Below are 27,372 nucleotides of genomic sequence, written 5' to 3' on the forward strand. Positions count from 1 at the left end.
TGAGAACCCTGTCCCTGTACTTTATTGTGGGGTTGTACCAGATGGACTCGAATTGGCTTTTCCTGATGCTTGTTGTCAGTAGTTTGTCGACATTTAGAAGCGCTGCTTTTGTGTTTTTTAGGACGGGGTTGTCCTTGATTGCTGGGTGATGGGTGGCCGTGAGAAGGGTGATGGGGTTCATACCTTGTAGTAGTCCTCGCTCAAATGTCAGCCATGCGGGGGTGTATTCCTGTCTCGGGTCGAGCCAATGAAGCCGCTGTCTGGCTATGCACGCTATCTGGAATCGTTTGAAATTGGTTAAGTTAAGACCACCCAGATCTTTTGAAAGTCTGAGCTTGTGTAGGCTTATTCTGGGGTTTTTCCCCCTCCACAAGAAACTGTTCAGCATTTTGTCTAGTCTCTTGTGGAAGTCTTCTGTGTTTATTAGTGGAAGCATGCTCAATATATAGTTAACCATTGGCGTGAGCATCATTTTGATCGCTTCTACTCTTCCCCACCATGTTGTGAATTTGGGGGACCACCCTTCTGTCCTTAATTTTCAGAATTAGGGTCATGTTGTAATTGTTGATGGTCTGAACTTGAATTTGATCCTGGGGACAATTTGTTTACTTTTTAGAAGGATGAGTACAGGTACCTCTTCCATCATGTATTGAAACACCAGATCATCAGATCTGGCAAAGTCTGGATGGGAAAACTGCTCACTACTTTATTGAGGGTGGGGGACATTCTCATCAGATGGGTGGCATCAGGAAATGTTGCGCGGCTGGCAGGTCATATGTTGTTGCCCCTAGGAGAGACTTATGTCTGCTATTCCTCCCTGTCATCCTTTCAGTTCCTCATTTTCGCACTGCTAGTGCTAGGGACATGATATTTTCTAAGAAAAAGACTAGGAAACGTTTGCTTAACTATTAGTGTTAGAGGGTTTAGGGTTTAGAATCGGTCAAGCTATGAAAAGAAGCTTAAAATGTACAAACAAGTGTAGCATGAGGGAGAACCTATTTAGTGCAATTGCAGCAGGTGGGTCGCAAAATTATGAGCACGAGCCTAAAAGTTGAGAGCAAGTAAAAAATTTGGCCAAAAAACTGAAAATGAGCACAGTGAAGTAAACAAGCAATTTAGCAGGCCAGCAGACCCAGGAAGAACCAAGCTCTTGGTAACGCAGGGACTTACTGAGAGAGATATGGGTCCTATCTATTTAACAAATCTAGCAGGTATCGCAATGATAGGGCCCTCGGTTCCTCCAACCAATTCTATCTTTAGAACCATAGTATTGGAACTAAGGCAAAATGTAAATCTTGTGGTAATAATGGGTTCTTAGTGTTGGGTACCGCACTCTGGAACCAGCTCCCTTTTTGATTAGGCAGAAAAACTGATTGCTGCCTTTTCGAAGAAGTTGTATGTTGTTTTGACTTGTTGAGTGATGTTCTGATGGCACTCAGTTTCTTCTTTCATACTGGTGCCTATGTTATATAAATAGATATGAGTTCCTCACCCTGTCTGCCAGATGTTGTACAATAATAGCACGAGCTGCCCATGCAACACTACTAAATGATCTGTTTTAACAAGGCTCCTACTGTTTCAGTCAACATCAGGTCAGTGAAAAAAACGGGCCTCATTTATGAGGCATTGCTTCAGTTTTGCGCTTCCGATGCATCACTTTTTGTGACGCATTGGCGGCGTACAACATGCCTCCTGTTGCGCACTATTTACAAAGTGACGCATCTAAGCAGATGCGTCACTTTGTAAACCCCTGCGCTACATTATACCTGCGTCGGGTATAATGTATGGAGGGGGCGTTCCCCCGCAAAAAGTCACGTAGAAGTGACGCAGTGAAATCTATGAGATTTCACTGCGTCACTTCTAGGACGCCGTTGCGTCAAAATCTTGCGCCTGCCTCACAGCAGGCGTAAGACTGACGCAGGTCCTTTCACATGGGGCTTGCCCCATGCAAAAGGACGCATTGCTGGAGTTGCGTCACTTTTGTGACACACTCCAGCAATGCGTCACTTTTGCGCTTACAGATACGTCAGAAATACTGACGTATCTGTAACTCCTTGCGACATGATGCGTCATACATTAAATATGACGCATCAGGTATGTCGCAAGGAGTGCGCACTGAGAAGTGACGCATCGCTGCTTTCACGCAGCAATGCGTCAATTCTCATAAATGAGGCCCCAAGCTTCTTGCCACTGCAAATGTGGAACAAACATGCATGCTGAACACCTTGACTGTTCCTAATAAACTGATGCAGGTGCTGACTCTAACCAGAGGCCAGACATAGCGCTGCAGCCTCACAAGGGCGCTGCTTCTGTGAACATGAAAGCCTTTACCCCCTCACTTATAATTCTCTCTGTGCTCACCTTATAGATAGATGTAAAGAGTCGTTCAGTGAGTGAAGCCAGCCGCTTCTGCGGCGGCCTTGAAGCAGTATGGGGTGTACGTGAAAGAGAGAGAGAGAGAGAGTGAAACCCCTGTCTGGTTAGCTGGCTGGCTTGAAGTCAAATAAGCTGTCGCCCTCAAGGGAAGAAGAAAACGAAAGTGAATGTGGAGCACAACAACAAAGCACAGAGGCTTGTCTTGTAGCCGTCTGAAGGACATGACTGGAGCAAAGGCGCCAAATTCACAACGGTGGGAAAAGTAAACGACTGCGTCCTGCCGGAGGGAAAGAGTGACGTCATCATCGGCATCTTGGTAAGTTCCAGCAAACGCCGTTTAGCTTATTCAGTTGCGTGCGGCTAGAACGCAGAGATATTCGGAAAATGGACGCTGCGGCAGGTGGAAATGTGAATGGACGTGTTTTTAGGGCAGGCAGCAGGCTGATGTTTAGAAAATGAACCATAAAAAAGAGTGCAAATTGCAATGACGTTTTAGCTGATCGCACCCCCTCTCCCACCAACATATAGCGTACACACCAATTATGTGCCATCTATTGTCAGTACAGAAATTCTTTGCACCGAGTGTTGCATGTTTACCAGAATCAGAGGTTGAAATGAGATCACAGCCGCGAGGAGCAATTTTCTCGAGAGTGACAGGAGAATTACTCGGAGGTAAGAACATGGTCGCTGCAGAGGCTTGGTTTCTGCTGCGAACGCAGGCTGCTAATGGGTGAGAAAGCACGCCATGATTTGCTGAGAGAGAGCAGGGCAGCCGGGATGCTGTGGATGGAGGGGCGTCCCTGAACACGCCTACGAAAACCTACCAAAATATTTCGTTTTAACAAATCCACTAATTTGACAAAGGGCCACTTAAAGGGACATGCTCGTATTTTTTTAATGAATATTTGCAGTACATTAAACAATTTGCAATTGTCCTCTACATTTTATATTTATATTTTAAATTATATTTCGATTTTATATTTCTAGAGTGTATATTTTATATTACCTTGCAAATTCTACTCTTACCTTGTTCTTTATTTTCGGGTATTTTCAGATTCTCTTTATATCAATATATGTTATGTGGTTATTTTTTCCTCTGCACTTGTTATATGTTGAAATTATTGAAAATTACTCAACTCAACCAAGATTTGCCACATGTCTTCTAAAATAGCTTCTAATTTTATAGCAACCCCCACATTATTTCCTGTGTCCCGCATGACCCAATGTACGTGTGGAATAAAACTGTCATAATGCACCAGGGGCCCTATTATAGAAGTGCCCCGGGGGCGCAACAGGCGTTTGCGCACGGTTTGCGTGCAGAAGGAGCCGCAGAAGCTTGTGCTTCCCCTTCTGTAATACTGAAAGCGCTGGTGCACATATACAGCGCTTCCAAGAATAGGGCGTTCCATCATTTGCATGGAGGCGTGACCTCATGCAAATGAGGAAATCCCTTTGCCTCTGCGCCCGCACCGAATTACTGATCCGGGTGCAAAGGCAAAGAAGCTCTCAAGAGGCGCACTTTTTAGGTGGCGCACTGTCAGTGCGCCCCCTGATTGCAGCCCTCTGGCGGGGGCAAGGGGATCCCATGGGACCTCCAGACATCCCTTGCAGGTGGGTGCAGTCATTGGCTGCATCTGCTTGCAAGGAGATCTCTAATCCCCTTCAAAAGTGCAGGACGGTTGTCGCCTGCACTGTGAAAACACAGACTGGCTTTAAAGCAGCCGCTCTGTTTTTAACATAAATGCGCTGCCCACATGAAAGCGAAAGTCCAAGGTTGGCCTGGGGGCAGCCCATTCACCATTATGCGCTAACTTTTCCTTGATTGCGCTGGGAAGACCTTTTGAAAGGTGCACCCAGCACAATCCAGGAAAATGCGCTGCATCCATAGTATGGCCCCAGGGGTCATAGTATACAAGTCCCCTGGGGCCGCAATGTGCAGTTGCGCCTGATTTGCCCGCTCCCGGGGAACTTAGGTGTTACAGAAAATGCCACAGACGCTCTTGCGGCCCCTTTTGTAATACCAATAGCACTGGCTCACATTAAATACCCGAGCTATCTTCAGAGGGCATTCCCGCATTTGCATGGGGGCGTGCCCCATGCAAATGAGGGAGTCCTTTTGCCTCTGCCCCAGCGCCGTATCAAAGACGCGGGTTCAGAGGCATAGAAGCTCGAATGAGTGGCACTGACAGTGCGCCACTTCAGTGGGTCCCCTGATGGCAGCCCTCTGGAGGGGAAAAGGCAGTCCCATGGACCCCCCAGATACCCCCTTGCAGGCGGGTGTTGTCACTCACTACACCCCACTGCAAGGGGATCTCTAATCCCCCTTAAAAGTGCAGGTGGTTTGCCCTCTGTACTGTGAAAACATGGAGCGGCTTCAGAGCAGCTGCTACGTTTTTCACAGAAATGCACTGCTTACGGCACAGTGCGAGTTCACAGCTGCCCTCGGGCCAGCGCATTCACCCTAATACGGCACATTTTCCATGACTGCACATTTTAAAAGGTGCGCCCGGCGCAATCAAGGAAAATGCGCCGTATGTGTAATACAACCCCAATTTGCTCTGTTTTGATGTTAGTCTTGGACCTCAGAACACAGCCATACTCATTAGTTCTGTTTTTTAAACCCTTCGCTGTGGCACGAATTTCGGCGCGGGGTTGAGTGCGGCGCTGCTGTGCTCGTGACGGAACCACACCGTCATGAGTCATGGGCGGCTTGTGCTCATGATGGCAAGGTTCCGTCACTGCCCCGCCCGCTCATTAATTCTACTGCACAGGCAGGGAATTAATGCCGCGTGGGCGTAGCAGCAGCCACATGACGGAACCACCCAAGGGGTTAATTGTAAATTATATTGTGCTTACTACCCCTGAAGAGGTTTTGAATCGCTTTTTGCCCAGTAGCACGCTACTCTGGAACCCAAAGTGAATCATAGGTGAATTAGTATAGGGAATTATAAGTTGTCAATTTGAGCAGTGGTCATGTGAGTCTATTAGTTGGATTGAATAGGATAGAGTCTAGAAGATGTTATGTGGGAGATATTAAGTAATTCATCTTTTCAGGAGGTGAGTATGATGTAGGCGTAGATATTCGCTTTTGCCTGCTTATTATGGTAAATTGTATGGCCGATTTAAAGAATGCAGTTGAATTTCCAGGTTAAAAACCACCTGGGACCTGGGAGCGATTTAAAGAGGAGCAGGAATGGAAGGGTTGTCTTAAATAAACTAACTCTATCAGCTTGATTATAGCTTGATTCTAGTCCTAAGTTGAAGTGTCATTTCTCATTGGCCTTCAATGTACAGATAAGGGCTATGTAACTTCAGATCTGTTGTAACTGTTAGAATTACCCTTGTGATGGATCCACGTGTTAGGGTCTAACCTGGAAGGACGTTTGTTGAGCGTTGTTGGGTTGGACTAGTTGGTGGTCATCATGAGAGGGGGAAGTGGAGTAAATATGTGTCCGATGTATAAGATTTAATTGCTGTGGGATGTGCTAATCTATTTACCACCGGACATTGTCTTGGCTAAGTTAAATTGATAATTGTTATGTTATATCCTCTTCTCAGCAACTCTTGAAGCTAAGGGTATTTTGTCATGGTCAGGTTGAGGTTACACCTAGTTTGTGTGTCTTGGAGTCCTAGTTCTTTGCTCTATGCTTCAGCCATATTAATTTTTGTCAGAGAATTCAGTGAAAATATGCTGATCTTAGAGGTCTGGCTGATATGTGGAGCCGCACTAAGTAAGGTATGATCCAGTCAAACTTGTAATGTTTTAAATTAGTAATGTCCTATTGCTTTTAATGGAATGTCACACCTTGAAGTCACATTACATCATCTGTCGTTACGGTCACCCTGAAAATGTTTCATGTGAGATCTTGTGAATCTGAAGGTTCTTCACAGAAGGGTACCTTTCTTACTTGAGGGACAGAGGGCCAGATGCATCAAAGGGTTTCGCTCATTCTGTGTCTATGGGAAAATGTGAATACATAAGAAATGTCCACGGGTCTAACAATAAAAAATAAAGACACTACCTCTATGACATGGCAATCCTAACAAAAGGGAACAAAGATAAGCAAACAAATCTAGAGGACCACTCAATGATGCATAATTTGATGTAGGATACTGTCATCAGATCCATGGTTTCATCAATTATGTTTCATGATGGTAACACCATAAGGAGTCCCAGATGATGACCAGGGCGGTATCGAGTGGTGACTGATGGGTTTTCCTTAACTTTAAGGATAATGCTGTATTCACATAAGCATAGATTTGTTTGCTTATCTTTGTTCCTTTTTGTTAGGATTGCCATGTCATAGAGGTAGTCTCTTTCTTTTTTATATTTAGACCCGTGGACATTTCTTATTTATTCAAGTTAAGTAATTGGGAGCTGTGTCCACGCTAGGTCTTAAAATATTCCCTAGGACCCCTCTCTATCGGATTGTTCTGTTTATGGGAAAATGTGTTCATGCATATGGCCCAGAGTACTTTTCGTTTCAAAACTCTGACGCGGTTCATTTCTCATTGAAACATTGGCCAAGTTGCAATGTTTCATTGCTTTACGCAGGGTACCAATGCTTTTGCAAGGTCACAGTACTAAACTAGTATAGATTTATAGATGCATGAACAAAATGATAGTCAGATTCCGTTATAGAGGATTCACTGAGATCAAGACCAGAATGTTTTTCCAATCAGGAAATGTGTCAATAGAACTTTGCAGAACATTACAAATGGGTAACAGAGTCTATCATGTTAACCGCTTCCGTGCGGCGCCGATTCCGCCCCTGTGCTGGACATTCCAGAACAGGGCGCGGTCGTGACGGAACCGTTCCGTCATCAGCACAGCTCAGCCGTGACTGCTGACGGAACGGTTCCGTCACAAGCATGGAAGGGGTTAAGAGTGTAAAACTCCAGCATGAAGTGTGCAAGGCTTGAAAATGGCATGCCTCTGATTTTATGTGTGGTAGGCTGATTCTGCGTTTTACAGCTGTGAACTTTTTTTCTGTAAAGTAAGACTAACCCTGTGGCTCCGCGTCACTGGACTATCATGTTTGAAGTTGTGTGCATCTCTTATGCAAATAATTGCAATTTTAATAATTTAACCAAAGTGGAGTACTGAAAGTGAATAGAGAAAATTCCCAGAATGCACTGGGTTGTTAAATGAGAACCCGGTACTGTAGCACTGTGTTTCCAGTGACATGGAGTCATTTGGTAACCCCTTGATTATCCCTTCCTCTTTCATGTTACTTGATGAGAAAGGAGGGCCAGGCACAGAGTTGAAAAAGAGAAATTGCCAAGGGATATCACAAAGTGCCTTTGTGACTTTAAACAACCATCTGGCTGGACTTCCTCTTTATCAAAGAGAGAGGTGTTACTTCCTTATTTGCTCAGTGAAAGTTGCAGAGGTGTTTATTATTGTGCAGAGATAAGATATGAAGCAGTGAGTTCACAGCCGTGGTGCTGAAATAAAACTGATTAAGAGGTGTTTTAGGATGGTATCAGTGTGAGGGGATGATGGGGATGTTATTCCCTAATGCCATCCTTCTTGCAGATGTCTATGGCAAGAATATATGGGGCTTCTTAAAAAACAGTGAATAATTTTAGTTTTTTAAAAACAAAATCTATCAAAATCTCATGGGTTTTCAAGTTGTGAGGGCCATAGGGCAGGAAATTAAATGAAGTTTAACCCTTGCTGCATATTCGGAAAGGGTGCATTGGACGGCGTCCTTGATACCATTTTTTTGACTTACTGATCCTGTTTCTGTAAAAATGGTATGCTGAACAAGAAATGAAGAGTTTTGCTGTGGCATTCATGCAGAATAAATAATCTTACAAGAAAAGGATCACCTTCACGTGTAGAATGATTTTAGGATTTAGGCGATAAGCCTAGTACCAATTCAACTGTTTTTATGGTGCTTAATATTAGGCAACGGTTTTAGAGTTTGTTACAACCTCTGTTAACCCTGAGAGCAGAAGACCTATGATAATCATTGGTAACCCCCACTTTGGAAGGTTGCATATTACTGTGCCAACTGTAATAATGAATACAATGAACAAATGAATATCAAATTTATAAAGTGCTATGCTGCCCAAGGGGCGTCTCGGCTCTGGCAGAATCAAGTCTAGCTTGAGAAGAACATCAGCTGGGATTCAAGTAGGACAAAAAAACAAGATTTCAACTTTTCATGAAAGAAATTTTAGCTGGAAATAGATCTTGAGGAAGAAAATTCCTTGCCAACTTGATCCTAGGAATGGCCAAAAAGAAATGGAAAGATGTCCTAAGAAGATGAGGAGGGACATAGCAGTGAAATTTCCTTTTCGAGTAAGAAGGCCCAAGATCATAGAGGGCCCTGTAAGTAAGACATATAGATTTGATAAGAATAGTTTTCTTGCCTGGAAGCCAGTGAAGAGTTTGCAGAGAAGACTTTACAGAATCACTTTGGGAATGTGTAACAAAGGTTGTGCTGCTGTTTTCTGAATGTCTTGTAAATGGTTAGGAATGCAGTACGGCTACCTAAGAGCTAGGCATTTCCATAACCGATTCTTGACATTTAAGTGCCTGAACAAAGGTCGTTATAGCAGAAAAGGAGAGAGGCAAAAACATTCTGCGTAAAGTCCGCGAGACGAGAAAACAAGAGGTGGACACCTTGTTGACCTGGGAAGCAAATTGAAGACTACTGTCATTGAATATGCCAAGATTTCTCTTTAGAGTTCTTTGGTGTGGGAGGGAGACCTAATTCCTCAGGCAACCAATCTGTGACCATATTTCAGGAAATTTTTCAAAGATAAGAATTTCAGTATTATCTCTGTTCGATGTAAGGCAATTAGCCACTGCTTTCAAGCTATTATAAACATTTGTTTTAGTGGGCTAGTAACATGGAAAATGGTCAGCAGGATCTGAGTGTCATCCGCATAGAAAATACTTTGCAGACCAACAGAACTTAAAAGCTATCAAGTGGCTGCATGCATATATTGACACAAGTGGGGCTGAACATTTCTAGTGAAGGGTGTGGAACAGAAGGTCCCACAGCTACAGTTCGAGTTCTATCCGATAGGTTAGGGGGGAGCCATATGGCTTCTTTTCCTCCATTACGGCAATGTTTAAGAGGAATCTTAAAACTTGGCTTTTTGTGCAGGCCTAAGCCTCTGTTCATTTTCTGATCACTTTGCTTTACGCCGGGACTCGTTGGAGGAGCTGTTGCACGCTATAAATTGCCATCTTCATCATCAGTACCTGCAGAGCCCAATCTTGATATTAGCACAGGGTATGAGACTGCATAAAATGTTGCTTAGAGGTCCAATAGGACCAATGCAGCAGTGCTTCCTTGATCTAGAGTGAACCTGAGGTCATCAATAACAGCAACAAGGGTGGATGCCGTGCTGTAGCAGGGTCGAAATCCAGATTGGAAATGATCAAGTAGATTGTTTTCTGTCAAACTATTGGAGATTAACTTGTTGATGATCTTCTCAGTTATTTTGGCTGGAAAGGAAGGAGAGATATAAGTTTACGGCTAGGGCTATTTGGTTCGCATTTGGTTTCTTTAGCAAAGCGGTACAATAGCAGCTTTCTAGGTCTTTGGAATCTCTGAAGGAAAAGAATACTAAGAAATGTGAGGACTGGAATAAGCATGGACATCACTTATTTAAGAATATCTGGAAAACAGTGCTCTAGAGGGAGCCTCATTTGATTATACTACAGTCTTCTAAAATCAGATTTAGTGAGATTGAAGGAACTTCACAAATTTGAGGTCTATTGGCCTCAGTGATAGATTTTGTATATATTTATAATTTTCTTTCTGTAAGCTTGACGGTTGCATTGTGGGAAAACTTATGCTCAATATAGCTGGCACGTGTTGGGTATGGGCACAAACCTTGAATTCCCAGATCAACGCAGTCGCCCCTCTCTGCTTTCACACACTTCACATGATAGGAAAAGTCTTCAAATTTCTCCCCTGATCAGGTGTACTGTCACTCAGTCCCTAATCACCAGCCAATTAGACTACGGCAATGCACTCTATGCTGGGATCACCACACACCTTCAGCAGACGCTTCAGACCATACAGAACTCTGCTGCCAGACTCATCCTCGACCTCCCCAGGTGGACCCACATCACCCCCCACCTCAAAAAACTCCACTGCCTCCCCATACAGAAGAGATCACAATTCAAGCTGATGATCCACGCCTACAAGACCCTGCACAACCAAGGACCAGCCTACATTAACCATCGCCTGAATTATCACCACCCTACCAGACAACTACGCTCCGTCTCCCTCTCACTCACCCAAACTCCCCCGCATCCACCGATGCAACAGCGGAGGACGCTCCTTCTCCTACTTCATGGCGAAACTTCAACTATGGACCTCCACATCTCTACTGGAATTCCGGAGACCACTCAACCCCTGGCTGTTCAACCGAGTTGCCTGAACCATCATGCCCCTCAAGCGCCTGGATGCCACCTTGGGTGATTAGCCGCGCTACATAAATCTACTTGATTGATTGCCTGATATATATACATATATAAATATACTAGCACAGAGAGGCTTTGGACCAGGCCTTTTTTGCCATTGATCTGTTTGAGTATTGTTCCCATTCTTCTTCCACGTGGGAATAGCATAGGGCAAATGGCCAGCCCACTTCACTTCAGTTATTGACTCTACTGAGGTGTGAGAGTTTGCATTTTACCGAATCACATATGCACATCCGCCTAAAAATGATTACACTTCAGTACCAGGGCTAGTGGGCCAGTCCTTTACTTTCTCATTCTCACCTTTTATAGGCCTTCTTTCATTTTCTCCTCCTCACTTTTTATTTTGTTTGTGTTTTTTAGAGGCTCCTTCAGCTACCCAGACAGAGGTAACATACCATTTGCTTGCCCTCATTTCATCTGCCGTGTACCACACTTCACTTGACCTCTGCGTCTGTTTCGGGTGACTATCTTGGAATGATATTGTCCATAGCATATCATTGTTTTACCAGTACAAGATGGCTACCACGTTTAGAAGTATTGTGTCCACCTTCCTGGATCGGCACAACAATGATACACTATGCACAATACCTTTCTGGGACAGTCACCCAGCCAGTAGCGGCCTGTGTTGTTAAGGAGTGGCGTAGCGGCGAGCAGGGGAATACGGGGTCATGGGACAAAATAAAAAAATAAGTAAATAAAAGAAAACTTACCTGCAGCCTGCCGCATTGCACTGTTCTGCTCCTCTCCTCCTTGCAGGCACAGGCTCCCAGACTCCACTGCGGCCAATCCTGAGGTTGCTCTCATGTCATGAGAGCAGCCTCAGAATTGGCCTGAGTGCTCTAAATTTGCGCTTCCAGGGAGACTATGCCTGTACTCTTCCAACCAGCAACGCAGTTGGGGTTGGAGAGAGCTTCAGTGCGCATGACAGTTTCGCTGGCCTAAGACGGGCGGCCAAACCGTCATGCGCAGTGAAGGTGGTGCACCTGCCTCTCCCGATTTTGGAAAAGGGGGGTGGTGATGGACAGAGTTTCTGAATGATGCAGAATACTCTTACCAAGTCAAGAGATCATGGTTTTAATCCATCACCGTTTTTTAGCTCAATGCACCATCCCAGCTCAGAACCTGGCTATATGCAAATTAGTCTGTTCCTGTCCCAGTGCATGATGGGAACAGGGCAAACCAAACTACCAAGCCAATTCTTATACTGGTAAGGAAACAAGCTTCCGGGGACCGGTTTCTGGCATCACAGCCTTCTTCGGCCCGGCTTGCTTGAATCCTGATGGTGCAATGAGCAAGGGACTCACGTCTGAGCATACCCTCCCACACATAGTGTGGATAAACCGATTTTGGAAAAGGGGGGTGGTGATGGACAGAGTTTCTGAATGATGCAGAATACTCTTACCAAGTCAAGAGATCATGGTTTTAATCCATCACCGTTTTTTAGCTCAATGCACCATCCCAGCTCAGAACCTGGCTATATGCAAATTAGTCTGTTCCTGTCCCAGTGCATGATGGGAACAGGGCAAACCAAACTACCAAGCCAATTCTTATACTGGTAAGGAAACAAGCTTCCGGGGACCGGTTTCTGGCATCACAGCCTTCTTCGGCCCGGCTTGCTTGAATCCTGATGGTGCAATGAGCAAGGGACTCACGTCTGAGCATACCCTCCCACACATAGTGTGGATAAACCGATTTTGGAAAAGGGGGGTGGTGATGGACAGAGTTTCTGAATGATGCAGAATACTCTTACCAAGGCAAGAGATCATGGTTTTAATCCATCACCGTTTTTTAGCTCAATGCACCATCCCAGCTCAGAACCTGGCTATATGCAAATTAGTCTGTTCCTGTCCCAGTGCATGATGGGAACAGGGCAAACCAAACTACCAAGCCAATTCTTATACTGGTAAGGAAACAAGCTTCCGGGGACCGGTTTCTGGCATCACAGCCTTCTTCGGCCCGGCTTGCTTGAATCCTGATGGTGCAATGAGCAAGGGACTCACGTCTGAGCATACCCTCCCACACATAGTGTGGATAAACCGATTTTGGAAAAGGGGGGTGGTGATGGACAGAGTTTCTGAATGATGCAGAATACGCTTACCAAGTCAAGAGATCATGGTTTTAATCCATCACCGTTTTTTAGCTCAATGCACCATCCCAGCTCAGAACCTGGCTATATGCAAATTAGTCTGTTCCTGTCCCAGTGCATGATGGGAACAGGGCAAACCAAACTACCAAGCCAATTCTTATACTGGTAAGGAAACAAGCTTCCGGGGACCGGTTTCTGGCATCACAGCCTTCTTCGGCCCGGCTTGCTTGAATCCTGATGGTGCAATGAGCAAGGGACTCACGTCTGAGCATACCCTCCCACACATAGTGTGGATAAACCGATTTTGGAAAAGGGGGGTGGTGATGGACAGAGCACCTGCCTCTCCCTTCAGTGTCTGTCACCCGTCAGACCCCGCCCCCAAGACTCGTAAGGAAAGCGGAAAAAAATAAACGATGTTTACTGAGTAGCTATCTGCTACTTTACCTCTTTTAATGTATCTTGCGCATGTTTGGGTTTGTATGTGTTTTCTGTTGTGGAAGAGGAAGAGGGTGAATACAAAAATGAGTGGATGAATGAGTGTCAGAATGAGTGACAGTATCATGACCTACTGGGTGCCTACACTCACCAGTGGCTGCAGATGCACTTTCAGGTTTAGCCATACATTTTAGTATTGCTAAAGCTTGTTTAAACTGTGAGGAAGGCACAGGACATTGTGTATTTTACTAGGGGTCAAAACATCCAGAGCAGTCTCTATCTCTCTCTCTCTCTCTATATATATATATATATACTAGCAGCCCGTCCCGACGTTGTCCGGGTATGTGAGAAGTTTACGATTGGGATTTTTTTGCGGCAGGGAGGAGCGGCGAGGCTGGTGGGGGATGAGCGGCGATGCTGCTGAGTACTCTCGCAAAGCCTACCCGGACCTCGTTGGGACGGGCTGCTAGTTAGTATATATATATATATATATATACTAATATATATATATATATATATATATATATATATATATATATACTAACTAGCAGCCCGTCCCAACGTTGTCCGGGTATGAGTTGCTGCCGTCCTGTAGTATATTGTTTTGTAGGATTTCGTTTTGATAGCATTTCTTATCTGTGACAGACCTGTGAAATGCTCCGATTCACAGTGCACTGCTGATGCACTTAAGAGTGCGCGTTCAGTAGTGTGTAAACTCGAGTTTCCCTACTTTATTTTTCCTTGCAATATTATATAGCGCAAATTTGACAACATGGCATGAGCACAATTTACATTACAGAAGAACACATTCATGAGTGGTAGGCACGGGGAGACAAAGCGATTTGCCTGGAATCACAGGATGTTGAGCTGATGCCGTGATTCGAACGTAGCTCCTCAGCTCTAAAGTTCGCAATTCTAGAACTTGTGGCGGGAGGTGTGTCTAAAAGTGTAAGTCTATGAGAGAGACCTGTGCATTTTTCAAATCGGTGGTGAAAAAATATGAGTATGTTGCTGTAGATGTGGGCCGCCGTGCCACCAATGTACTTACCAGGGGAGGGTAAACACCCATTATTCCGCAACTTTCTTTCCGCATACCATCACTCCGCATACTTTCATTACGAAAGTACCATGACTCCGCAATGCCATTATAACGCATGGCATTACATTTTATATGCTTTTACCACGCATACCTTTACAACGAAATTCGTTGTAAATGCATGAATGGTAAAAACATGTTTTTTTTTAAATGTTTGGATAAGGTAAGTATGGGTATAGGGGTATATATTTTGGGGTACTGATGTATATGTTTTGGGGTGTTTGGGTATTTTAAGGGGATGTATGACGGTACGACGCGGGCTATTACCACGCGTACCGTTACACCGCGTGTTTTACAACGCAAGTCGTTACCACGACTTGCGCTGTAGGGTGCGGACTTAGGAATAGTTTAATTTACTATTCCAACACCAGTCCCCGTGGATAGTAGGGAAGGTGTTGGAATAGTAAATTAACTATTCCTTGTCCTTGAGCGCCCTCCAGTGCAAGTCGTGGTTACGACTTGAGTGGTAAGAGATGCGTCGTAATGGTAGCGCGGGGTAACATCCGCGTCGTAAAGAATGTTCCCCATTTTAAGGGTTCAGATATAGTTTTGGGTTATGGGGTACAGGGGTAGTTTTAGGGTTCAGGGGTAAGTTTGGGTTTTGGGGTACAGGGGTATTTTTAGGGTTCAGGGGTAAGTTTGGGTTTTGGGGTACAGGGGTATTTTAAGGGTTCAGGGCTAGGTTTGGGTTTTGGGGTATAGGGGTATTTTTAGGGTTCAGGGCTAGGTTTGGGTTTTGGGGTACAGGGGTATTTTAGGGTTCAGGGGTAGGTTTGGGTTTTGGGGTACAGGGTTATTTTTATGGTTCAGGGCTAGGTTTGGGTTTTGGGGTACAGGGGTATTTTAAGGGTTCAGTGCTAGGTTTGGGTTTTGGGGTGGTACAGGGGTATTTTAGGGTTCAGGGGTAGGTTTGGACTTTTAGGGTACAGGGGTATTTATAGGGTTCAGGGCTAGGTTTGGGTTTTTGGGTACAGGGGTATTTTTAGGGTTTAGGGGTAGTTTGGGGTTTTGGGGTACAGGGTATATTTATATGGTTAAGATGGGTTTGTGTTTAAGGGTGTTGGGGTATTTTAAGGAGTAAGGGTGGGTTATGATTATGGGGTGCAGGGGTATTTAAAGGGAGCAGGGTGGACACCCGGAGCTGGAATGTACAGAACCTGGGGAAAAAAAACAATGAAATATTGGGCACAACACTCGCTTTCTTTTTTCCGTAATCCCGCGCCCCGCACACGTCCATGCCTCCAGTGCACGCCCACAGCACACGATATGAGACATGGCATGAAGGGCGGAACATACCACATGCCCCAGCGTTTGTCACGCCCCCAGCACACGCCCACAGCACAACGCAGACACGCCCACAGGGGACTACTTTGCTGGCACAGTTCTTTTACCTTTTAAATGTATACGGTGAGCGTCTGCATAGCCTATGTCCTTCTGCTGCAACTGCCCTTTCCAACGCTGTATTGGGTGTTGTGATTGGTGCTGTGGTTCCTGAGATTACCCGCCACAAAGGTTTGGGCTCTCTCTTTATTATATTAGTATAGATATATATATCTGTACTAGCAGCCCGTCCCGACCTTGTCCGGGTGCAACAGGCTTCCCCGACCCCCGCCCGCCCCGACATTGTGCAGCTGCCCGGGCCCCCGCCCGGCCTGTCCCCCGCCTGCCCGACCACCGCCTGCCCCGACCACCGCCTGCCCCGACCCCCGCCTGCCCCGACATGGGTCCCCTTACCTGAGCCTCCGCTCCTCCCGCCTGTCCGCTGCTTGCACCACCGCTGGCCTGTCCGCTGCTCCTCACGTCACCGCTCCTCCCCCGCGCCATGTCCGCCGCTCCTCGTCGCGCTCCTGGACGCCGCTCCTCCCCGCGCTCCTGACGTGAGCACACATGTCGCAGCCGGCGCTACTTCGGAGGGACTAGTTTTTTTTAACGTTTAAAAAACAATTATATCGCCTATAACCATCTACACACCCTGACGATTCCAACGGTGTATCGGGTGTGTGGATTGGCGCTGTGGTTCCTGAGTTTACCCGCCTCAAAGACTGAAAGTTCTTCCTTTATTATAGTAGTATATATATACTAGCAGCCCGTCCCGACCTTGTCCGGGAGCAATGAGGCTTCAAGGCCAACCGCCGCCTTGGCCCCCGCCCCCCGCCTGCCCCGACATTGTCCATGTCCCGGAGCCTTACCTCAGCCGCCACTCCTCCCCGTGCTCGTCACCGCTACTACCCGCCTGTACGCCGCTCCTCACCGCTCCTCCCTGCCTGTCCGCCGCTTCTCCCCGCGCTCCTGGACGCCGCTCCTCCCCGCGCTCCTGATGTCAGCACGCACGTCGCGGCCGGAGCTACTTCCAAGGGACTACTTTTTTTATGGTACAGTTTTTTAAATAACGTATATTTTTTTAGTTTATATAGCCTATGTCCATCTGCAGACCCTGACAATTACAACGATTTATCGGGTGTGTGGATTGGCGCTGTGGTTCCCGAGTTTACCCGCCTCAAAGGTTGAAAGTTCTTCCTTTATAATAGTAGTATAGCTATATATATATACATTTTTTTATGTGTAAGTATATACGTGTGTTAATTGCTGCCAAGTACAACAGGCCGCTATAGAGCACACTTTGCCTTTTTTATATCCAGGAAGGATGGGTTAAAAAGACTATATCATGTCTACCACAAGATGAGAGCGATAAGGGTTAAAAAAGGAACTCAGCTGTACATGAGAGGAACCAACCATGTAAAGTTTTTTAACCTTAGTAGTAAAATGAGTTACAGCCAGCTAGTGTTTATTCGTAGATTTGTGCAAAGCTTTACTTCACTCTTTTCTTTGGAGCTGTTTGTATCAGCAGTGTTCTGCACATCTGTGGTGATTTTACATAAAATGTTATTCGGCATGGCTCAGTAACGTTGATGAGTTTAAAAAGCACCTGCTTGAGATAAATAAATTGCACTAACAAGTAAATATGTGTGTTTTTTGATTACTGTTCTAGCCATCAGACTGCACCCTCGGCTATCGGGAAGCAAGAGTGAGAAGGCAAACAGTAGCGCGTGGGAGCCCGGGGAACTTGGCGTAGTTTCCGGCCTGCCCCACGGGGCGCGTGGTGAGCGCTTTATAAACATGCAGCCCAGCAGCCTCCCTCTGGGACACAGCTCTGCGCGTGGTACCCAGGAGCAAAGAGAACTGTTCACGTCACCGCCGGTCCTGTACGTCTAGCGCACTTGAGGACTACTGGAGGGCGTGGCACATTCCTCATTCTTTGACTGCCCCCATCCTTGGCAGGGGGTGGTCTACAGCCTTCACATGCAATGGCCGAGAAGTCCACCCGGGTACCCCAGCGCTGGGCATCGTCCTTCCCCGTTGAGAACGAGTTTCCATTCGGATACCCGACCAGCGTCTGCGACGAGGCACCTGGGCAGAAATACCTCTGCTGCAACTGCAACAACGTCCTGAAGAGGGCGCAGCAGAGCCTGTGCGGGCACAGGTACTGCTCGGCGTGCCTCGCCTGGATTCTCAGGTAGGTGGCAGGTGCCCTCCAGATGCGTGGCTGCCTGGCAGCAATGTGTGTTTTCTGCAAATACTAGACGGGGCGTGTAAAAGATGCTATTTTATGTTGCGCAGCCCGAGGGGAGGTCTGGAAATTGCTGACTCTGCGTTTCAAAGTAGAAGTTCTAGGAGATCGTAAAAAGACTGTCATAACTGTTGCTGCAGGGAGTCCCATTGACAACAAAAACCAGAAATGTATTTATGCATGTAGATGTAAACCACGATTGAAATGTATGTTTTTTTTTTATCTTAACCTCTTCATAAAATTAATATGATCATTAAGGACATTTATTAGGTTATTTACCATGATCATTTGTAATTTCCAGTAGTACTCCAAGGAAGATGCAAGGGTCAGTTTTCCAGGAGTGTCATACGTGCCTGCATCCAGGGCCCAAAACGAGGCAGGGTAATTAGCATAAAGATGATATCCCTGGAAATTGTGTCACACAGCCTGTGCTTTCATGATGACATCACAGGAAACCACGTGACATATGGGACAGAGGTAGGGTGACCAGAATTTTAAATCCAAAAACCGGGACATTTCACGAAAATAGAAGAAGGACTACAGTTTTATTTCAAGCCAGCGCGCAGAATGGCAGCGCTCCTCAGCAGAGAATTACAGAACAGGCAGCTGGAACGTACATAAAATGGAATTTTTAAACCCAGAAGCTTGCATGTTGAGTAGATTGCTTTCTTGAAACAACTGCTAACTATCTCTGATCTGCAAAACATAAAAAAACACCTCCCACAGTTTTTAGTCGCCCCTCTCTAAAAAACCGGGACAGGAGCTAAATTTCCTGAAATCTGCGGACAGCAGATGAAAACCCGGGACCGTCCTGGCAAATCCGGGACGCCTGGTCACCCTAGACAGAGGTCAGAAAAAAGGGCCAGGTACCTTCTGACTCAGGATGAACCCATCATAAACTGAAGAGCGGTACTACCCCAGCCCACCGACACCTTTCCCAACTATTTCCACTGTCCCCCTAACTCTAACACTCACCTCTTCTGATAGAACTGTCAGAACTCTGGTCTGCCCCTCAATGCGCCTGGAATCTTTCATTATCATCACAGCCACTGTTGCTTGCGATCATTTCCTAAACACAGGAAACATCTGATCATTCCACAGCTGATGCACCAACCAACTCCCTGGTACCCATGAAGCTGGATTGATGCAGTGTTCTTGTATTAGGATTGTCCGGTAAAATGTAAATTGATACTTGTATAGCGCACTACTCACCCGCAAGAGTCTCAAGGCGCTTGTACGAATACCGCTGCGGAACCCATCCTGGCTTTCCCTGTGAGGTGTCCACTCCTGGGCACCCCCAAGGTGGAGGCCAGGCATCCTTAGCGTTGTGGGGGCCGTTGTGGAGATTAAGCAAGCTATTGCCCAGAGTTGCAGAGTGGGACTCCATGATTGGAACAGGCACCGAGGCGAGAATTATCAGGTCCGTGGAATTTTGAGCCAAAGACCGACCGAGGCGGGGAATTGAACCCTGGTCCTGGGCTAGACCTCTGCATCAGGGTCTGCCGCTCTAACCATTGAGCCACACTTCTCCGGTACTTTTCTTGCGTTTGACAAGGTCTTAAACTTTGCCACTTGAACCCTCTATAAACTCCCAGAACTCATCCCTGCCTCACGCTTTCAGCACCGAGTCGCTAGCTCTCTGCTGCCAACAGGGCCCTCTGCAAGCCATGGACACGTGTATTTAGAGCCAGCCTTCACCTGCCCTCTGAACACCTCTGCCCCCTCAGCCTGATAGACTTCTAACCACTGTTTAAGACCTGCCAATCACAGCTTCTTGTCTCAGACAAACCCCCTTGTGCTACATCTGGATTTAGGTAATATTAACCACCAGTGGCCTGCACTGGAGTGCATTCCCACCAGCCCATCCCAGCATGCATCTCTCTCCTAAACATTACATTACTAAACTACTGGAAAGGGAACATTGACAACTACTTTAGTCTCCTCTCGTGTAAAATAAATATGCATATTGCTTCCTGCGCATCTGTGCATTTTATTAGATGTTTGTTTAGAGCTGGGTCTTCACCATCATTACTTCTCTGTTATTCACCCATTTCTGGTCACTGTACTGTATTCTGATATTGTGTTTTCTGATATAAATGCCGTGGCCAGCGCTCAGTAAAGAAACATATATGATTAATATACATCACAAGATCAATGAGTCAGCATTTGTGCACCCAGACCTGTTTTAACAGGGCTGAGTGTAGTTTTTGTTACGCAAGAGTTATGTCACTTTGTACTCCTTGCAGGGTACACCTGTAGTTGATGGAGGAATTCGTTAACTGTGCACACACAGTCGCATGATTTCATTTGTCACAGAATAGAGCTGCAATACTTGTGTCACGCTTGAACATTTTTTCAGCCAGGCTTAATATTATGATGGTCAAACACGTCCTTTTTTGCTGAAAACAGACAGTCAAAACCACATTGTTGACCAAAAATGTCACATACTTTTGTGTGATAACAATATTTATGAAAAAGACACCTAATGCTTATGATTCTGGCGTGATGTATGTGTACCCTGCATAAATAAAACTGCCCAACTTGGCACAGCACTGTTTTAATCTTGCTAGCACCCTCGATCTGTGCAGTGTAGTGACGTCAGTTGTTACCTCCAGGAACAGCAGTGGGACGCACAATTCAGAACACCACATGGAGCTTAGATAGTTCCTGTTCAGGGAACCACCTCTTTAATGGTTCAGTCTGCAGCTTCTCCAAAAGTAGCCGGATGACCACGGTGGATATGCTGGTAGTGGTTTTGCAGAAAAAGCCCTATCCTGCTTTCTAACCAAAAGGGTTGTCAAGTATGGAGTACTCACAACTGTAAGCATGTACACAGGAGTAAATATATGTGGTGTATGTATACACAGGTGTAATGTCTTAGAAGAAATGGATTTACTTTTTGCTAACTTTGGAACATAGAATAAGAGGCAACAACAGTCCTAGTGTAACAAACAACAATTTAAGCACACACTACTGAAGGAAGACGAATCAGCCATTGCTTGTAATCTTTTTCTTTTTCTTCCATTCTTTTTCAGCAAGCGCCCCAACACGTTTCGCCTAAACATAGGCTTTTTTAGGGAGCAGTCCTACAAATTATATTATATTCTCTTTATCTGTATCGTAATGTCGTAGTCTAATGCCGAGTTTTCACCAGTCTGACCAGCAATTGCTATTTCACTATATTCAAGGTTGAGCTCAGTAGCGCTGCTATCCTTATTCAGGTTAACAGGGTATCATTGTTCTGAGAGCATTCACCTAATGCGGTGTTCAGCGAAGAAAGTCTCCCGGACCGCAGTGTCACGCATATAGCAAATGGTTTTTCAGAAAAAGCAGTATCCTCCTTTCTAACCAGTGGAATTGTCAAGTATGTAGTACTCACAACTGTAAGCATTTACACAGGTGTAAATATATATGGTTCAACCGGATTGTCTGGGCAAAAATAGTTTCATGAGTTTTTCCTGGAAAAAGTTCCAATCACGCACTGGTTTTAGTGGTGTGAATTGTTTATGAAAGTACTGTCACTCTATCTTTAAGAGTGAGTAAAGAGACAGCCAAGCCGTGTTTCACCCCTTTACATGGCCATCTGGTCTGGGGCTTCCTCAGGGCGGTTGAAATAATGTGGTTGGGAAAATGTTTTTTGGTCAATTTGGGTCCTAGGTTTCTCGAAGTAAAGGCATACTGCCGGTCCAGGTCGTTGTAACGAGTGGCAATCTTTAGGTGTGGGATATGGTGTACATGTACACAGGTGTAATGTCTTAGAAGAAATGCATTTACTTTTTGCTAACTTTTGGCGTGATGTAGAGGTTGGTGAATAGAATACTCTGGCAGAGAGTGGAATACCTTGGTTGTAATCTATTTTGATGTAGTTTGGTGAACTTCTTCTTTCCAACTGTAGTGCCCCTACCTGTTCCGCCTGCAGAAATCGACTCCAAATGCGTGACAGAGTTGGGGACGTTGGTGAAGGTGCATCAAACCGTCCACCCTATTTAGAGTGGACTCTCTGATGTACTTTTTGTCAGTTCTATACCGCCACGAAAATCCTGAAGCCCCTCAACTTAAAAAAAAAAATGGCTCCCGCCAGAGAGATTCCAGGGTGTCGGGTTATTGTTATTTTGAGTTTTTTTTAAAACAATTTGGTTTTGAAAAATAAAATACTTTGGTGAGCGGCTACCTAAAATATGTCAGTCAGTCAGCAAACTTTCAGTGCTGTGCCAGTAGCTCCTCTGAAGGCACATAGCTTTACGCAGGGGTGGGTTGAAGGAAAGTGGGAGGACATAGAGTGATTTGGAGAGACAGCAAGATGGAGAGAGGAGGTTACTACGGGAGTGAAAGAGGTCTGAGAAAGGGAGACAGAGATAAATAGAGAGCGACTGATAGAGAACGAGGGAGAGAGAGACACATAGAGGGAGACTGAGAGCTCTCACAATCTCAGGTCATATACAATATAGCAGTCGCTCACGTTGGCTTACTGTCACTGGCTGACACATTAGAGCTATCACTTAGCTTACGGAAGCCTTACAGGCTCAGACAGCAAACATGTGCCTTTGATCAGTGTTCCACCATTCTTTCAAGCTATGGCCAGAGGTAGCAATATTGGTGACAAGGGCATAAAACCTTTATCAATATAGACTACAAAATGCTTCAACTTGAGAAATAAACAATGACCATAACAGCAAGTGCCCTGTGACACCAAGAAAAAACATCAGCAATACGTGTCCTCATTTGGGAACAGGTGATCAGCCAGATATCAGCTTTGACTGTATTATGGCAGTAATGTGATTCCATCCTCATCTATCAGCATGTCAATTCCTGAAAATGCGCACATTTTACTCACACATGCCACTGTTTACTAGAGCTCACTGAACTCCATTTTCCTCCCAAAATTTAAGCTTGCCATTTTCTGAAAGTAACTTACTTTGTGTCTCTAAATAACCATCCTTTTACTTTTAGTGAAAAAAGTCTTGTCCCTAAATATTACCTAATTATTTCAATCAAGTAGGCCCAACTGCTACTTCTCCAGATAGACCAAATCTTCCCCACATGCCCATGTATCCTCATCGTGTGCCAGGGATGCGCACAGCATGTGAATGATGGGCACCTTATTCCAGGATGACCATTATGCCCTCGATGGTCAGGTTTATGCCACCAATGGCCACAATAATGTTTACCATGGCAAGGGGAGGGCGCTTTATTCTGCGTCCATTGTTATGCTAGCTGTAATGTTCCCCATCACTACGCCGTGGAGTGCTACAGGCAGGGCAATGATGGCTGCTACATACACTGGCTGATTGAGAGAGGTGCAAGCACCTTGCTTTTGCTGAGGTCATTCGATACTTTGTTAGAAATTCTGTCTAGTTTGTTTTTAGGTCTCGCCTGAGACAGCGCAGCTCTCTCTTTGAGACATTTAGTAAGTGGCTTTTAAAAGTGCCACCCAAGGCTTTTGCTGGCCTACAGCTTGTGTTCACGAGCTCGTGCACGTGCACCGCTGCCATCTGTGTTTTTATGGCTGTAATCAGGCTCCTCTGCTTGCACCACCCCCTCCCTTCCCCCCTCCCTCCTGGTCTGCTTCATTTGTGTCTTCTAGCTGTGAATCATGCTCTTCTGCTCGCACTCCCCCTCCCTTCTCCCCCTCCTCCCCCTTCTCTTCGTCAGTTTCATTTGTGTCTTCTATCACTGTCAATGCTCCTGCTTCCACCAGGCACACACACCATCAGTCGTCAGTGCACGCTTTCACCAGGCACACACCAGCCGTCAGTGCATGCTTCCACCAGGCACACACACCACCAGCTGTCAGTGTGCGCTTCCACTAGACACACACACCACCAGCCATCAGTGCACGCTTCCACCAGGCATACACACCACCAGCCGTCAGTGCACCCTTCCACAAGCCACACACACCACCAGCTGCCAGTGCATGCTTCCACCAGGCATATACACCACCAGCCGTCAGTGCATGCTTCCACCAGGCACACACACCACCAGCCGTCAGTGCACTCTACCACCAGGGATACACACCACCAGCCGTCAGTGCACGCTTCCACCAAGCACACACACCACCATCCGTCAGTGAACGCTTCCACCAGACACACACCACCAGCCGTCAGTACACACTTCCACCGGGCAAACACACCACCAGCTGTCAGTGCACGCTTTCACCAGGCACACACACCACCAGCCGTCAGTGCATGCTTCCACCAGGCACACACACCACCAGCTGTCAGTGCACACTTCCACCAGGCATATACACTACCAACCGTCAGTGCACGCTTCTACCAGGCATACACACCACCAGCCGTCAGTGCACGCTTCCACCAAGCACACACACCACCAGCCGTCAGTGCACACTTTCACCAGTTACACACACCACCAGCCGTCAGTGCACGCTTCCACAAGGCACACACACCACCACCGTCAGTGTACGCTTCCACCGGGCACACACAGCACCAGCCGTCACACTCCACCAGCCATCGGTGCACGCTTCCACCAGGCACACACCACCAGCCATCAGTGCATGCTTCCACCAGGCACACACACCACCAGCCGTCAGTGCACGCTTCCACCAGGCACACACCACCAGCCATCAGTGCACGCTTCCACCAGGCAAACACACCACCAGCCATCAGTGCATGCTTTCACCAGGCATACACACCACCAGACGTCAGTGCACGCTTTCACTGGGTACACACACCACCAGCCATCATTGCACACTTTCACCTTGGAACACACATCACCAGCCGCCAGTGCACGCTTCCACCGGGCACACATACCACCAGCCATCAGTGCACGCTTTCACCGGGCACACACACCACTAGCCGTTAGTGCACGCTTCCACCAGGCACACACACCACCAGCCATCAGTGCACGCTTTCTCCAGGCACACACACTACCAGTCGTCACACACTACCAGCCGTCGGTGCATGCTTCCACCAGGCACACATCACCAGCCATCAGTGCATACTTTCACCAGGCACACACACACCACCAGCCATCAGTGCACGCTTCCACCAGGCACACACACCACCAGCCGTCAGTGCACTCTTCCACCAGGCACACACACCACCAGCCGTCCGTGCAGCAGGCAGGCTCTTCTCAGTTTCTTGGTAAATATGTGTTTGATGCCCGGGAGGGAGTGGGTCGAGTTTCCTTAAACCATGCTGAGTATGCAGGTGCAGTGCATGAACTCCTGTGTGAGTGAGTCATGCTGCCTGGGGCTCACTCACTCCACACTTGTAAATTGCGCCTGCACCAGGCTTTTTCTCATTTGCAAAGTTCGGTGCATGCGCACAGCTAAGCAGCCCCTACACCCCCGGGAATGACTGCTTCCTACAACCAGAATGGAAACAACATTCAGAGCAATGAAAACAAGTTCATTTGATGCAAAGAACTGTTCACAAAAACCATGCCCAGCTATTGTAGATCTGGCAACTTAAACAAAACAGCAACAAAAAACAAACAAGCATTGGCATGGTTATGCAGCAGAATATCCTTGGTGCAACAACACCAACTGTTGCATGTCTAAACACTTATAAGGTCCCAAATGCGAGACCTATTGGCTACACCAATGCTTGTTTCCCTTTGCCTCCAAGGATGATTTGCGATAAATGACAGGAAATCTAACATCAAAACAAGATTTTATTGGAAAATGACATTTTTCCATGTTTTCCTTTGCAATTAATGTTTTCGTTTTAACCCCAATTATAATTTCAATCCATTCATTCATGTTCTTGTTTGAAGACTGTACCTGGATTTCTGGACAGTGTAGAGTCCCTCCTTTAACCCAGAACACATCAGGGGTAGTTTTGATCTTGAGGTGCCTAATCTGTTCAAATCCATATGTCCTGGAACCGTAGGTTGTGTTCGTACACAACTGAAAACAAAGGGGCAGATTTATGAGGCCCTTGCGCCTCTTTGCGCCGCAATTGCGTCACTTAATTTGACGCAACGGCGGCGCAAACAATGCACCCTATTTCCAACGTGACGCATCTAGGAGATGCGTCACGTTGGAAAGCCCTGCGCCATAAGGAGGCGTACCTGCGCAGGGGGGGGCGTTCCTGCGCAGGAACGCCTCCTAAAAGTGGCTGAGTGAAATCTATGAGATTTCACTCAGTCACTTTCTACGTCAATTCCTTACGCCTGTTTGAAGCAGGCGTAAGGGTGACGCACCATGCATTGTAGGGGTGGCCCCTGTGCATTGCAGGAGTCATGTCGCACTTGCGACATGACTCCAGCAATGCGCCGCCAGTACGCCGAAAGATGCGTCACGCATCTTCCCTGCCTTGCACCATGGTGTGCCGCATTGTAAATGCGGCGCACCATGGGTGGCGGAGCTGTGGCGCACTGTGGCGCACATTAACTGGCGCATCCCTGGGGATGCGCCAGTTAACATAAATCTGCCCCACATTACTTAGCAAATTGCTGCATTGATGGTGGACTGGAAACATTTTGGCATTTTGGGCTGTCTTGACCAGATGATATCAAGTTAAGTGAAAAGTGGTGTCTTTAAACAACACATTTTAATAGGTTCATCGATTGGTATATCTAAGGTGTTGTAAGGGAAGATGGATGCAGCAGTGACCTGCTTTTATTAGAAAATGCCACACCATGAAAATAGCCAAATCCACTATCCAAATTTGGCTGCCCTTTATATAGAACAATATACCTAACCTTGTTGTAATGACTGTATCAGTGCTAGAGTGAAAACACAAGAAGATAAAGGGTGTCAATAGAAAGAGAACTGTGACCTAGAAAATAATGTATTGTGCATACATTGAGATACTACATGGTACCAGTTATTACTTTAAGGGGTCGATGTGAAGACTGCATGTTGTAGTACTGTAGTACTTTAGTACATTCAATACATTCAAAAAGGTTATTAAAATATTTTATAATTATATAATTATATAATAAACATGTATTTTTAATTATTTTGTTAACATTAGATTAGATTTATTTCTACCTAGATACATTTAAATGTAATATTATTTCCTTCGAGGTTAAGTTCCTACCTCCATTATTGTCTCTGGGAGGATGTTGTAGTCCCAGGAGTTGGCCATGTATGATGCTGGACTTACCATTGTTTCTTTTTGGACACATCAATCTACACTGATACATGTTTCTCCATCCCCTTTTTCTGGGGATGGAGACATGTAAGTCTATGCTTTTGAGTAACTTTACACTTATATTTTGTGACTAGCCAAAAGTAGTAGTTACTTTAAAGTGTAAAAGTCAATTACACATGTCAATCAATCAATCAATCATAGCATTTGTATAGCGCACTACTCACCCGGGAGGGTCTCAAGGCGCTTGGGGGAAGGGGTTAGCTATTGCTCGAACAGCCAGGTCTTAAGTTGTCTCCT

The 27,372-nt window shown here is 46.1% G+C and overlaps 1 protein-coding gene across 1 annotated transcript in view; it reads left to right on the forward strand.

Moving 5' to 3' along the window:
* The first annotated feature begins 2,552 nt into the window (after positions 1 to 2,552).
* The window catches only part of TRAF1 (TNF receptor associated factor 1), a 227,475-nt gene continuing 202,655 nt past the window's right edge, over positions 2,553 to 27,372 (forward strand). The window contains exons 1-2 of the mRNA XM_078641876.1: positions 2,553 to 2,692; positions 17,438 to 17,962. Coding sequence (XP_078498002.1) covers positions 17,754 to 17,962 — 209 coding nt within the window. The 5' untranslated portion in view covers positions 2,553 to 2,692; positions 17,438 to 17,753. The remainder of the gene's footprint in view (positions 2,693 to 17,437; positions 17,963 to 27,372) is intronic.

This window comes from Lissotriton helveticus, chromosome 5_1 (genome assembly GCF_964261635.1).
Source record: "Lissotriton helveticus chromosome 5_1, aLisHel1.1, whole genome shotgun sequence".
Classification (NCBI taxonomy): Eukaryota; Metazoa; Chordata; class Amphibia; order Caudata; family Salamandridae; genus Lissotriton; species Lissotriton helveticus.